The 13,854-nt window shown below is 37.1% G+C and overlaps 1 protein-coding gene across 5 annotated transcripts in view; it reads left to right on the top strand.

The window, feature by feature from the left end:
• The window catches only part of LOC148948466 (solute carrier family 40 member 1-like), a 126,922-nt gene that overhangs the window by 59,836 nt on the left and 53,232 nt on the right, over window positions 1-13,854 (top strand). For all 5 annotated transcript variants that reach the window (XM_089093936.1, XM_089093938.1, XM_089093937.1 and 2 more), the window contains one exon: window positions 4,354-4,453. In XM_089093936.1, coding sequence (XP_088950062.1) covers window positions 4,354-4,453 — 100 coding nt within the window. The remainder of the gene's footprint in view (window positions 1-4,353; window positions 4,454-13,854) is intronic.

The following is a 13,854-nucleotide window of genomic DNA, read 5'->3' as shown; positions in this document are numbered from 1 at the left end:
CCCAGACTTTATATCATGGTCAAATATAGTTTGTGTGCGAAAAGAATTTGAAACATTTGAGATTTAGTCGAGTGATAAGTAATAAAGACCCTCATACATACTAATAGAAACCCTAGAGCAGGAATATTCAAAACCTTAAAAATAGTATAATATTAATCTTAAAATTTTATATGTAAAACTTATTAAGTTTGAAGGTAACTATAAAAAATAGTGCCACAAGAAAATTTGAATAATTTTGATAAAAGAGAAAAAGACACTTTCAATCCATACCTCAATCTTGTGATAGTTACACCATCAAACTCATCATGTTTGGACCTTTGGAACTAAGGTTTCAGCCCTCCGTGTACAGCCCTCCTGTGGATATGGAGATCCACATTTACTACAGAAGGATAGTTGCGGAATACTGTCGCTGTGGAATATTGTAAGAAAGCTCGTTTGACCAGAAATTGTGTTATCTAGTAACCTTTTTAGATCAAACAGTTCGTGGTAACGAACTGTAAGTAAGGAGCGACCCGGCTCAATGGTAACCGAAACTCTAGAAAACGGGTATTTGATACCAATAGATATATCAAAAGAATCAGATTTCAATGCTGATTTAAAATATATAATTTTCATTAAGTTTAGTGCTACCCATCAAAAGTTACGCACCTGAGAAAATTTGGCTGATTTTCCAAAAAAGGGGGAAAGACCCCCTAAAAGTTATAGAACCTTAATGAAAATCACACCATCATATTCAGCGTATCAGAGAACCCCACTGTAGAGGTTTCAAGCTCCTATCTACAAAAATGTGGATTTTTCCATTTTTTGCCAGAGGAAAGATCACGGATGCGTGTTTATTTGTTTGTTTGTTTGTTTTTTGTTTTTGTTTTTTTTCCCCAGGGGTGATTGTAATAACCCAATTGTCCTAAAATATCGTTGAAGAGCTCATTGGACAAGACATTAAAAGATCTAGTTCCCTTGTTAAGTGACAAAAAAAATGTAGGGTACCTAGGCCCCTTCCCACGCTTATTTTTTCCCAAAGACACCTGATCAAAATTTTGAGATGGCCATTTTGTTCAACTTGGTCGAAAATATAATAAAAATGTCTTTTAGGATGACTTGATCCCCCAAAGTCCCCAGGGGGAGGGCTGAAAGTTATGAACTTTACTCAATGTTAACATATAGTATTGGTTATTGGGAAGTATACAGACTTTTTCAGAGGAGATTGTTTCTGGTAGGTGGGGGAAGGAGAGGGTCGGGGTCTATATAGAAGTATCTTTCCATGAAGGAAGTTTTCCTGGGTGAAGGGACATTGCTATGAAGTAGGCGCCGGATTTCCCAGCATTATTAAAGAAAAAGATCAGGAATTAAATAAAAAAAAAATATGTTTTTCAACTTATCAACTGACGGTGATTAAGAGGTCATTTTTAAAGAACTGGAAAAAAAATTCGAACTATAGTTTAAAGAGCAGGGTATTGACTAGGGGCGAACCCCCTAATATACGTGTTAAAAATTTATGAATATAGAAGTTCGTTACGTAAGTTAATTCTAAGTTACGTATATTTATTACTAATAAAAACGTTCGTAAATAAAATTAAACAAGTTTCGAGAAAGCCATTTAACCAAATATAATATGCAAATTTTGTTTTAATTATTCATGTACGGTGAGCCAAAATCAAAACCTGCATTAATTCAAAAACGTTCAAAAATTAAATAAAAAAAACAAGTTTTTTTAACTGAAAGTAAGGAACGACGTTAAAACTTAAAACGAACAGAAATTATTCCGTATATGAAGGGGGCTGTCCCCTCCTCAACGCCTCGCTCTTTACGCTAAAGTTTGACTTTCTCACAACTCTATTTTTTTAAACAATAAAAAAACTTTAGCGTAAAGAGCGAGGCGTTGAGGAGGGGACAGCCCCCTTCATATACGGAATAATTTCTGTTCGTTTTAAGTTTTAACGTCGTTCCTTACTTTCAGTTAAAAAAACTTGTTTTTTTTATTTAATAACTTAAAGAATTTCATCACAATATGGTGCTGTTCTTGACCAGGGCCAAGCTTTGGGCGAGTTTTTTGGCGAGTGAGGGGGGGGGAGGATGGTGATAGAAAAGTAGAAAAAAATTGAATTTCTTGGTCCAAAATTTTAGACCAAGTTAGTCTGGAGGGGATCCCCGTGACTAACTATAGGGAAAATAGTTCTGAGGTCCCCCTTCCTATGCGCAACTGTCTTTATTGGTGTTAGTCTTAAGTCAAGGAGGCACACTTGTGCCTCTATAAAGAGGCGACCCACCACAATGTTAAGCGATTTCAGGTCCTAGAGGTCGCAGAGAGACGGCGGTAATCGCATTTTGTAGCCCAAGCTCAAACTAAGAAACTTGCAAAATTTCATCCTCCTCCGACTTTATCTTCATGGGGTAAACTGGGCCGGAAGTTTGGACCCTCCCACCACAGCCCCCTTTAACGTTGTCCGATTGGGCTGAAATTTAGAGGTTAAGCTTTCCTAGGGCCCGGGAGCTTATCCTCGAAATTTCAGCTTAATCCGATCACTCCTTCCCTGTTTTCAAAAAACCAAATATAGCCACTTAAAATTCATTTCTTTTTTTTTTCTTAGCCACGCCTACAGGCCACAGTTGGCACCGGATCCGGTTGAATGAGGACTCATTCGAAGCAGAATTCGACCTGTTAGGGCCTTTTGATATTTTCAGACCGACAAAATTATCCCCCGAATTTACATTTACGAAAAACCTCGTTTTCCTATATTAGCCCATGTTAATTTTTCCCACCACAACCCCCCCGTTATCGGTGTCTGATCGGGCTGAAATTTAGAGGGTGAGCTTTTCTGGGGCCTGGGAGCTTATCTTCGAAATTTCAGCTCAATCTGATCACTCCTTCCCTGTTTTCCAAAAACCACATGTCAAGATTTTTGGGAATTTGCTTGCGTCGAAAATAGCTTCAATTTGCTAAACAACAATTACTATTGTGTTTGCATAGTCCAGCGGCTGATACCCCAGACTTTCAGGCGGAAAACCTGGGTTCGATTCACCATCAGAGCAATTTTTTTATATACTTTGAAAAGAAACTCAGTTTCTTTTTTAAATTATTTGAAAAAAATTACGTTTTCTAAAGAGTTAAAGAGGCTGAGTCACAAGGTCGACCCTTAAAACGTACAGGGATTAGGAGGCACAGTTGGGGGGCTGTTAAAGAGGCTGAGTCACAAGTTCGAACCTTAAAACGTACAGGGATTAGGAGGCACCCTGTACGACGTGATTTGAGTATTCAGGAATTAAAAGCCTTAACACAAGAATGTTCAAGAGCGGGGGGTTTGGGGGCGGCAGCCCCCCAACTTTAACTCCTGACACGATCAGCTAACAGTTAGTCAAGCAATAATAAGTAATAAACTGTACAAAAACGTGCAGAAATTATTTGAAAAAAACTACGTTTTCTAAAGAGTTAAAGAGGCTGAGTTACAAGGTCGAACCTTAAAACGTACAGGGATTAGGAGGCACAGTTGGAGGCTACCACCCCCAAACCCCCGCTTTCGCAGCCTTTAAATATAAAAAAAATTCTTTAAACTGAAAGTAAGGAGCGACATTAAAACTTAAAACGAACAGAAATTATTCCGTATATGAAAGAGGCTGTGCCCTCCTCAACGCCTCGCTCTTTACGCTAAAGTTTTTATTGTTTAAAAAAAGAGTTGTGAGAAAGTCAAACTTTAGCGTAAAGAGCGAGGCGTTGAGGAGGGCACAGCCTCTTTCATATACGGAATAATTTCTGTTCGTTTTAAGTTTTAATGTCGCTCCTTACTTTCAGTTTAAAGAAATTTTTTTTTTATATTTAAGGGCTGCGAAAGGGGGGGTTTGGGGGGTGGTAGCCCCCCAACTGTGCCTCCTAATCCCTGTACGTTTTAAGGTTCGACCTTGTAACTCAGCCTCTTTAACTCTTTAGAAAACGTAGTTTTTTTCAAATAATAAATATAAGAGACATAAAACAGTAAATGATGACGAAAGGGGTAAGTTTATTGCAGAGATATTGCAGTTGCACTGGAACTCAAGGATTTACGTTTTAATTTATTTTCATAGACACAAATTCGTCAAAAATGCAAAAAAGCAAGGTTTACTGAGAAAATACATATGAAACATTTGAAAGCGTTGGAAAGTCAATGTTTCAGGGTTTATGTCGGTTTTTTATTCTAGCCTTCTAGTATGCTTTTGGCTCTTGTTGTTAAAACGCTAATTATTGTTTTTTTTTCAAGTTTGCTTATCAAATGTCAAGAGTAGTTAAGGATGAAAGAATGATTATGCTCTGCTCACTTTTACCCATCTCTTATTTTTAACGCTGATATATGTTTTGAGCTTGATAGTTTTGTTTTTTCTCAGCTTTGACAACATCACTCATCTTGCAAAATTCTTCTGTTGTTACATCTGCCGTAATTTGTGTCGTTCTACTCGAGTTTAAGACGGAGCTATCTCATTCCTTGTAAGTTTTGATGCGCTTTTCTCGTGCTAAATGTTCTACTAATTGAAAACTGAAAAAAAAAAAAAATATTGAAATGGAGATACTATAAAATTTTTTTTTTTTTGCCTTGCCAAGGGTGGAAGAAAATTATGGGACTCATAATTAACTACCGTACTTTTTTCTTATTCTATTCTCATGGGGAAAAAAATATGACCAAGCTAATATGTTAGTTGCATTCGTCCAAGCTGTTCGTTCGCAATTTTCTTTTTCTTAGCTTAGGCTCATATTTGCGCAGTTTTAGAATTTATTATTTTGTCTCAAAATAAGCAGACCGGTTTCTGGTAGAAACGAAATAGAAAAAATGTGTTTTTTTTCAACTGAAAGTAAGAAGCAATATTAAAAATTTAAAACGGACAGAAATTGTTCTGTAAATGAGGGGGCTGCCTCTTCCTCAACCCTCGCTCTTTACGCTAGAGTCTTAAATTTCTTTAAAATTACTACTCATTCAGAATCAACGTCTTTGTGTTTGAGTAAACTTTCCTAAAGAACAAGAACAAAAATTTAAACTTTAGCGTAAAGAGTGAGGGTTAAGGAAGGGGCAGCCCGACTCACATACAGAATAATTTCTGTTCATTTTAGTTCTAGTTTTGCTCCTTACTTTCAGTGGAATTTTTTTTCTCATTTAATTTCTGATCGCTTTTCAAATCATGAAGGAGATCTCCTTCCTGAAAATCCTAGAAAATCCCCTAGGGAAATCCTCCCTGCCCCCTACCCCCAGAAAATTACCCCGACAGAGTTTCGTATATTTCCCATTTCCAAATGCTATGTGTAAACAATATGGGTGAATTGCGTTACTTACAGCTCTTTCCATAATACATAGTTATTAGACCTTTCAACTGTGCTGTATTAAATGGTTTTATTAAAATTTTGATCGGATGTCTTTGAGAAAAAAAAAATAACCGTGACAGGATCCTAATTGCCCTCTAATCGTTTTGGTGACTTAAAAAGGGTACGGGAACTTTTGATTTCCGATCGAATGAACTCTCTCCTGATCTCATAGGACCACTGTTTTGGTACGGTCACCCCTGGAAAAAAGAGAAAAAAAAACAAAATTAACACGCATCCGGGATGTTTCTTCTGGCAAAATATACAAAATTCTAAATTTTTGTTGATATTTTTGAGCCCTGTACAGTAGGGTTCTCTAATATGCTGAATCCGTTGATGTGATTTTCATTAAAATTGCTTGAATTATTGATAGTGCTTCCCCCTTTTCTGAAAACTGGGCAAATGTCCTCAGTCTCGTAGCTTTTGATGGGTAACATTAAACTTAATGAATTCTATATTTTTGGAATCAGCATAGAAAGCCAATTCTTTTGTTGTATCTACCGGTAATGAACGAAGTAAAGAGGGACCATTGTCATTAGAAAACGAAAAATAAAAATTCAATTTGATAACGAAGCAGCTGCTTCTATTTTAATTTTACATATGGTCACTTTTTTAATTTTAAGTTTACCATCACATGTTATTAATATAAGAACTGTTGTACTTTTTTCGAAAAAAGAGGGAAAGGCCCGAAAAAGAGATATGATCTTTAAAAAACATTACACTGTGAATTTCTCAATGTCTGATAAGCACGGATGTCTTAAGCAGCTATATTTAAAAATACGAAACTTCGGAGTTCATTCGGAGAAAAATGCGTGCTTATTATTTTTTTTAGGGATTATTTAAAAATATTGATCGAAAACCATCGAAAAGGACTTGCTCGAACGGAAAATTAAAGAGCTAGTGTCTATTTTTGATAACAAGAGAAATAATACCGCACAAAAGTGCCAATTTCTGCCATTTCGTGCTGAAAACACCAATTTTGGTCTGAACAGAGGCAAATTCTATTGAAAAAATTCCGAACTATTAAATTGGCTTGAAGGTATCGGAAAGTCAATTATACAGCTACTCAGTTTCGGAGGTCTATCGCGGGGTAGCACATTTGTCACTAAAATGTATGAAGTCCATGATCATATTAGATAACCGATAATTACAGACTAGTAGCCTACAGACAAGCTATCTTGGAAAAAACCAGTGAAGGGTTTTGTGGAAAGAGGGGTACCTAAAGCCCCAAAATGTGGATGTAGTCTCCGAAGATGCGTCCAATGTAGTCTCCGAAGATGCGCCGAAAACTGGCGGCGCGCTGCTGAAAATGTTTGGGCGATCTGCCGCTGCAAAGGCTATAGAACGCTGCCATCGTTGTCTGTGGTTGTGAAGCACAGGGTACCTCTTGTGCCGAATTGCTTTTTGAGACTACTGAGCGTCAAATATAAGGCAAAATCCACTATTCAATGGGAAGTTAAAAAATTATGGATTCTCCTCAAAATGTTTCTGAATTTTCTCGTCTACTATGGACTTTAGATTTCCTTTCACGTGTTTTTGTCCTCTTGGCTATAATGTAATATTTTCTAATTAAAATGAGTTTCGACCATCCCTGATATTCCTCGTTATGAAAATTGTCCATTGTTTACGTATAGTATTTGTTATTGGGAAGTATTCAGACATTTTACGGGGGTGGGATTTCTACGGGATGAGTTTTCTGCAGGTAGTGGCGTTTCTGGGGCTGAACTTTCCAGAGAAAACTTTACTCTGGGCGAATTTTCCAGATTTCCTATTCGAAAATATTTTTATTTTTCATTGAAAACCGGTCGGAAATTAAAGTCTTTTTCAAGTGAAGGTATACGAAGGAAAATTTTTCAGGCCTTAAACATCCGCAAAAATTTTCATGACGAATTTTCATCGAGAACGGTATGGTCTGGGGAGGTGGAGGGGGTATTACACGCGGAAGGAACTTTCCATGGAGGATTTTGTTCGTGGGAAAGGGTATTTTCCAGGGAGGGGGAGCCGGATTTCTGGGCATTATTTGAAAAACGACCAGAGATTAAATTAAGGAAACAAGTTTTTATCTGAAAGTAAGGAGCAACATTAAACCATAAAACGAACAGAAATTATTCCGTATATAACGGGGCTTGTCCCCTCCTCAATACCTCGCTCTGTATGATAAAATTTGACTTTTCCTGAAAACTCCTGGAACACACTACTGCTACTATTACTGCCACTAATACCACTAATTACTCACCACTGCACTAAGCCGCCTGAGGCCAACACAGCTACGCACGCTCCTCCTCTATCCCAATCCATCCAAAGCCTTCCTCTTTACATCCTCCCAGGAAGTTCTCCTCTCCCGTATATCTTTTCTTACGACATCCTCCCACCCCAACCGAGGGCAACTTGCTTTTAGTTTGGCTCTAGAAGGACAATTGACTGAAAAGGACAATGTTTAGCAATCTTTCATCCGCAGAACGTGCCCTAGTATCTTTAACCTTTCTCTCATTATAGCCCTTGGAACTTGGATTGAACCATACTTTTCGCACAGCCTTCTGTTTGAAATACGGTCCGTTAGTCGGGTACCCAAATCAATCTGTAGTCAATTTCTTTAAAAAACATCTAGCAAATCTCCCTCCCTTTTTCGGAGTGCCCATGCTTCAGAACCATACTTGACCACTCTCATCACTGCAGGCTCCAATATTCTAATCTTGGTTCGCAGATTTATCTTCCTATTCTTCCAAACTTTTCCAACTGTAAAAACACCCTGGGCCTTCGCTATTATACTTTTAACATCTTCATTGCATCCACCGTCTTTGCTAATAATACTAACTAGGTAAATGAAGCTGTCCACTTGATTGATCTTTTCGCTACCCAATAGTCACCTTTTCATCTTAGCTTATTCCTAGCCTTAGCGACTTAGTCTTCTTAACATTAATTTTTATACCTATTCTAGCACTATGAAGTCGCAAAACCTCTAAAAGTTCGTTCATTTTGCTCACACTCTCATCTAGAATGCTTAAATCATCAGATAATCTAATTCCAAGAGAGTTTTCCTTCCTTATTTGATTCCGTGATCTCCCATTACCTTTGCTGTGCTCCTTAAGACAAAGTCCATCAAAATGATCCGTGTGAATGGGGATAAAACACAACCCTGGTTCACTCCTGATTTAATACGAAACCAGCTACTAATCTCATTTCCTGCCTTAACAACAGCAGTATTATTCTCGTAGATAGCACTAATCAATTTAATGTATTTGTCTGGTATACCATGCTAAACCTTTCCTAAAGCTCTTCTATCAGCTCAATCAAACGCTTGCTCATAGTCTTTAAAACTGAGGACTAAAGGTATTTAATGACTCACGCACTTCTCAGTTATTGATCTAAGAGTGAAAATTTGGTCGATATATACTCTGCCCTTCCTAAAACCGCACCGTTCTTATCTTAATTATTTATATGCAGCATCTTTAAGTCTAAAAAGTATCATCATGCTAAACAATTTGCTACCTACAGAAACCATGCTAATGCCTCGATAATTATTACACTCGCTCTTATCGGCTTTCTGATACAGAGATTTTAACTTATTGCTAAAATAACCACCATATTTAGAAAACTCATTTACCACACTATTGGCACCTGGGGCCTTATTATTTTTTAATCCTTTTAGTACTGTCACTAATTCTTCCTAATAAAATATATCTTCCTTCACATCCAAGGTGTCACAGACTTTTCCATTCTCCTCTATATCTTTTCCTGTAACTCTATTCCGGTTTAGCACATTCTCAAAATGATCTCCCCATCTCTCTTTAACTCTTTCCCTACCACTCATTATGGCCCTGTTCCTGTCTTTAACCGGGACAAGTCTAAATTCACTAGTCTCTCTCAATTTATTAACATGCCAGTACAATAGTTTACTGTTATGCCGTCAATCTGTATCTTCCAGATCTTTGGCAGTTTTATCCATGGCCCCCACTTCACACCTCCTTATTTCATATCTTAATCTTTTCTCCACTTTCTTTACATTCCTCTTATTTTCATATGATCTATCGCTCAGATAGTTCTTGTACAAGCCCCTCCTCATCTTTATTAATCATAAAGCATTTTGACTTATATTTCTAGCTCGTTCCTAACTTTCTTCCCTAAGACACCATCAGTGACTTCACAAATTGTTTTCCTAAAATTTTTCTGTCCACCTTCTACATTGTCAAATTTTAAACTGCAGTTTAATATTCAACCGTTCCTGGAAATTTTCTCTCAAATTCTCATCGTGAAGTCCACCAACGTCATAGATTCCCGGGAGGTAATTAATCTTCCTAAATTCCAGCTTTAAATTAACCCTAGACACTAGTGATCTTCAGGGGCGAATCTCCAGCATTTTTATTGGGGGGGGGCAAGAAGGGTCCATGTCTGCATAGTCAAAGGACATGGGATGTATAATATATATTTTTCTCTCTCCACATTATTGGGGGGAAACTGCCCCCTTGCCACCCCCAAACGACGCCCCTAGTGATCTTTGCTTTTACCATCAGTAACAGCACTCCTGTATACCATATTATCTTGTATTGATCCTTCCAGTGGGTTTAGAATAGTATAATCAATAACGTTAGCTGTCTTAACCATCTTGTGGATAACATATTGGCCATATCACTACCACTTACCACTTATTACCATACCACTTATGGCATTTTATGATCAAATACTGTATTGGTTATAAGTGGATTGTTATACCTTCAAAGTTGGAGCAATCTTTGGACATTACTGTTTTCTTTTCCTAAAGCAAATTTACCTAGGCTAGGATACCATCTATCCCTGTATCTACCGACCTGGGTGTTAAAATCTTTTAATGAAAACACAATATTTCTCTCTGGAACCCTGTCTATTTGTTCCTGCAGCTGTAAGTAAAATTCGTCTGATTCACTACTATCTCCGTCAGTCGGTTCCACGGGAACATGTACTACTATAACTAATGCCCTGCTCTTTTCAGTCATAAAATGAACGACTAGCATTCTATTATGGTAGAAAAGTTTAGCGTGAAGAGCGAGGTATTGAGAGGGCAACCCCCTCATATACAGAATAATTTGTGTTCGTTTTAAGTTTTATAGTTGCTTCTTTCAGTTGAAAAAACTTCTTTTTATCTCATATAAGATGGAATTATCCAGAATATATTTCATTCACTTGAATATTTGATTTTCTTTAAAAATATGTTAATTATATTTAAAATACTTAAGTTTTTTATTCAAGATGCCTATTTTAAATCAGAAATGAGGCGGAGGAAATGCCTTTATATGTTAAAATAGGATTGTTTCACTGACGATTTTCATGGAGTCGTTTAGATATTAGTCTGAATTGACCTCCAGTGCCAAGATCCATGGAGGTTTAGTAGCAACTCTGGTCTCTGCATCACACAGTTGTGAAGCAACACAAGTAATAATACCTATCCGTTGTGACTTGAACCCTCTATAGGCACAATGAAGGGCCCTGGCGTTAATCCTTAGTAAGTGTTGTTGATATCCAATTGGTGTTCGTTTTCAATATGTATGATGAGAATTCAGTTTCTCTCTTGTGGAGATCTGATAGAGCACGTACACCTGAGATTATAACTGTAGCCGTTAATCAGGTTTCTTGAGTAAATTCTGCCATCACAGATAGTAATTAGAAGGGTAAAGAGGTTTTGATACCTTAGGTCCTCCCCATTATACATATTTCAGATCAGGTACATCTCCCTCAAAGAGGTCATTCTGACTTATGACTAGTATTTTGGTCCCCTCCCCCTCTCAGAATTCTGATCGTATATGCCCAGGGACGTCCCAAAATCTGGGCATTAGCTGTTTACTTTAATCAAGTTTGGACGTAATTGAAAAGCCTATTTTTACGAAAATGGAGATTTAAAACAACAAGGTCTGTTTGCAGAGGTTCGACCGTATTTGCACCCCGAAAAGATGATTCGGGGAAATCAGCCCTCATTACTGACGAAATTACGTTGAAGTTTTAGAGCACTTTCTGGTACGTGTCTTGCTTAAAAGAATCCCCTCCCCCTTATTACTAATAGAAGATGGATAGACACTGGGCCCCGGAAAAGCAAATATAGGACACTGCTTCTTGCTTCCAACCGAATTTTATTAAGACTATTCTGGCATGTTAAAACTGCATAATCGGATGGACACCATCCTCCCAAAAAAAAATTCAGATTGGATATTGGCTCCCCAAAAGATAAAACTAGGAATATTAGCCTATTTAAACTCTCCAACAAGTTTGGTTGACATTTGACGAAGCGTTCTGATAGATATCCTAATGACATAAATTATAGGGCTCCCCAAATAAATCAAAATGGACATGGAACCCAAAGCTGCACAATTAGGGCACTACCTCTAACTCTCCTTTAAGTCACATTAAGATCCAATGATCCGAAGATGTCAAGGACAAAAAGAGATTAGGGCCGGCCTTATTCCTTCCTCATAGAGTTTGAATAGTTCCCTGTCTTTAACATAGTATAATTAGCACTGCAAATGCGTATTTTGACTAAGTCTGAATGAGACCCGGCCCCTCCTTCTGGCTATTGTTCTGGCGATATAAATTTAAGGATCCTCTCTTGCACACAGTTGTGATAAGCTCCTGATCCTCAAAAAGTATAACTAAAGCTTTATAACTTTCCTTGCTATAAAAACTATATTGAGTATGAAAAGTAAAACTTTTTCTCCTTTAGGAAGGTCGCGTAAGTTCTGATCCCCAAAAGGCATAACTAGGACATCATCTCTTGCTCCCCGAAATTTTTGAGGAATAAGAAGATGAGATTTTTTTTATCTTTCAAATATGCCGATAAGAAAATTTTGGCAAACCTCTCCACCCACTCTGTAGAAGATGTATTTTGTTGGGATAACCAAAAAATTCAACAAGGATGCCTACTTTCATGACCTCTATAAATTTTGATTGAGGTCCTATAACTCAATTTGCCAGATATTACAACGACAAGAACTTTGGGGCTCGGTTCATATCCGCCCTCCAGAGAGGTTGGGCTAGGTATGGACTTCCCAAATGTGAATTTAGGACAATTAGTGTTTTGACAAGACTAGCGATTTCATTACTTGTAGGGTTCAAATTGTGCTTGAACATCCCAAAACCAAAAATTAAGACACTAGCTTTTACTTGATCGAAATAACAATTTTCAAAAAAGCATTACAAGTTTGGAAACTGGGATCTCCAGATTGATCTTAACTTCTCTGCCTCACGGTTCCCATACCTAAAAAAGTTTCGAATTTCCATCTTTTATTGTTACCGAACTAAAGGTGACTGATCACAGAAGAAAAAAAAACTATGAATGCAGTAGTATTAAGTGATCTTATAGCGTTTAACTTGAAAAAAACTACGTTTTCTAAAGAGTTAAAGAGGCTGAGTTACAAGGTCGAACCTTAAAACGTACAGGGATTAGGAGGCACAGTGGGGGCTGCCGCCCCCAAAACCCCCCGCTTTTGCAGCCTTTAAAATAAAAAAAAGTTTTTTAAACTGAAAGTAAGGAGCGACATTAAATCTTAAAACGAACAGAAATTATTCCGTATATGAAAGGGGCTGTGCCCTCCTCAACGCCTCGCTCTTTACGCTAAAGTTTGACTTTCTCACAACTCTTTTTTTTAAACAATAAATTTGACTTTCTCAAAACTCTTTTTTTTAAACAATAAAAACTTTAGCGTAAAGAGTGAGGTATTTAGGTGGGCACAACCTCATTCATATACGGTATAATTTTTGTTCGTTTTAATTTTTAATGTAGCTCCTTACTTTTACTTTAAAAAACTTTTTTTTTTATTTAAAGGCTGCGAAAGGAGGGGGTGTTGGGGGCGGCCACCCCCAAACTGTGCCTCCTAATCCCTGTAAGTTTTAAGTTTTAAGTTTTAATAAGTGGAAAAAAAAATTACAAATCAAGTTATAATTTCGCTCTTTAGCTGTTTTTGATTTTTTTTTTTTTTAATGTTTTTAAAAATCTGTTCTGTCCATAAGAAGGGATTTTGGGCGGGATGGAGTATTGAGCTCGTTTGAGAGCTATCGGTAAGGGGCCACGCTAAAGTCTTTAAACGTGGATTTGAGGCGGTCTACCTCAACCATATACTCTACCCGAGTATCAGCCAAATGTGGCGAATCTGTTGAATATTAGTAAACTAATATTTTGTTTATAAAATTGAGAAAAGTATAATTTAAAACAATTTGTTAAAAAAAAATACAAGAAAAAACAAGAATGATAAAAGCAAAATCATAGGTAGCGTGCATAAAAACCGTTTTTTGATCATTATGTACCAATTGAGTTGAATGCAATTTTCAGCAATATACGGAAAATTTCAGTTAGAAGCTTATAGGATTAGTGTTGCTAGTATTTATTCAGGAGCTGTTCAAGATTACGAGTATGCTTTGTTAACATTCACAGAGTAATCGCTATGATAAAACTAATCAAAAGTAGAAAAAAAAATTACACTAACTTTGGTGATTATACTCTGAAATGGTTATGCTCGACTTTATTGAAAAAACGACGTATGTCGGCTGATAAAGGTGTTTATTTTACATCGTCAACG

The sequence above is a fragment of the Artemia sp. Qi Xiang Cuo genome, chromosome 9 (assembly GCF_049724085.1).
Source record: "Artemia sp. Qi Xiang Cuo chromosome 9, ASM4972408v1, whole genome shotgun sequence".
In the NCBI taxonomy this organism is placed as follows: Eukaryota; Metazoa; Arthropoda; class Branchiopoda; order Anostraca; family Artemiidae; genus Artemia; species Artemia sp. Qi Xiang Cuo.
The sequence above is the reverse complement of the archived record's forward strand: the minus strand, read 5'-3'. Positions and strand labels throughout refer to the sequence as shown.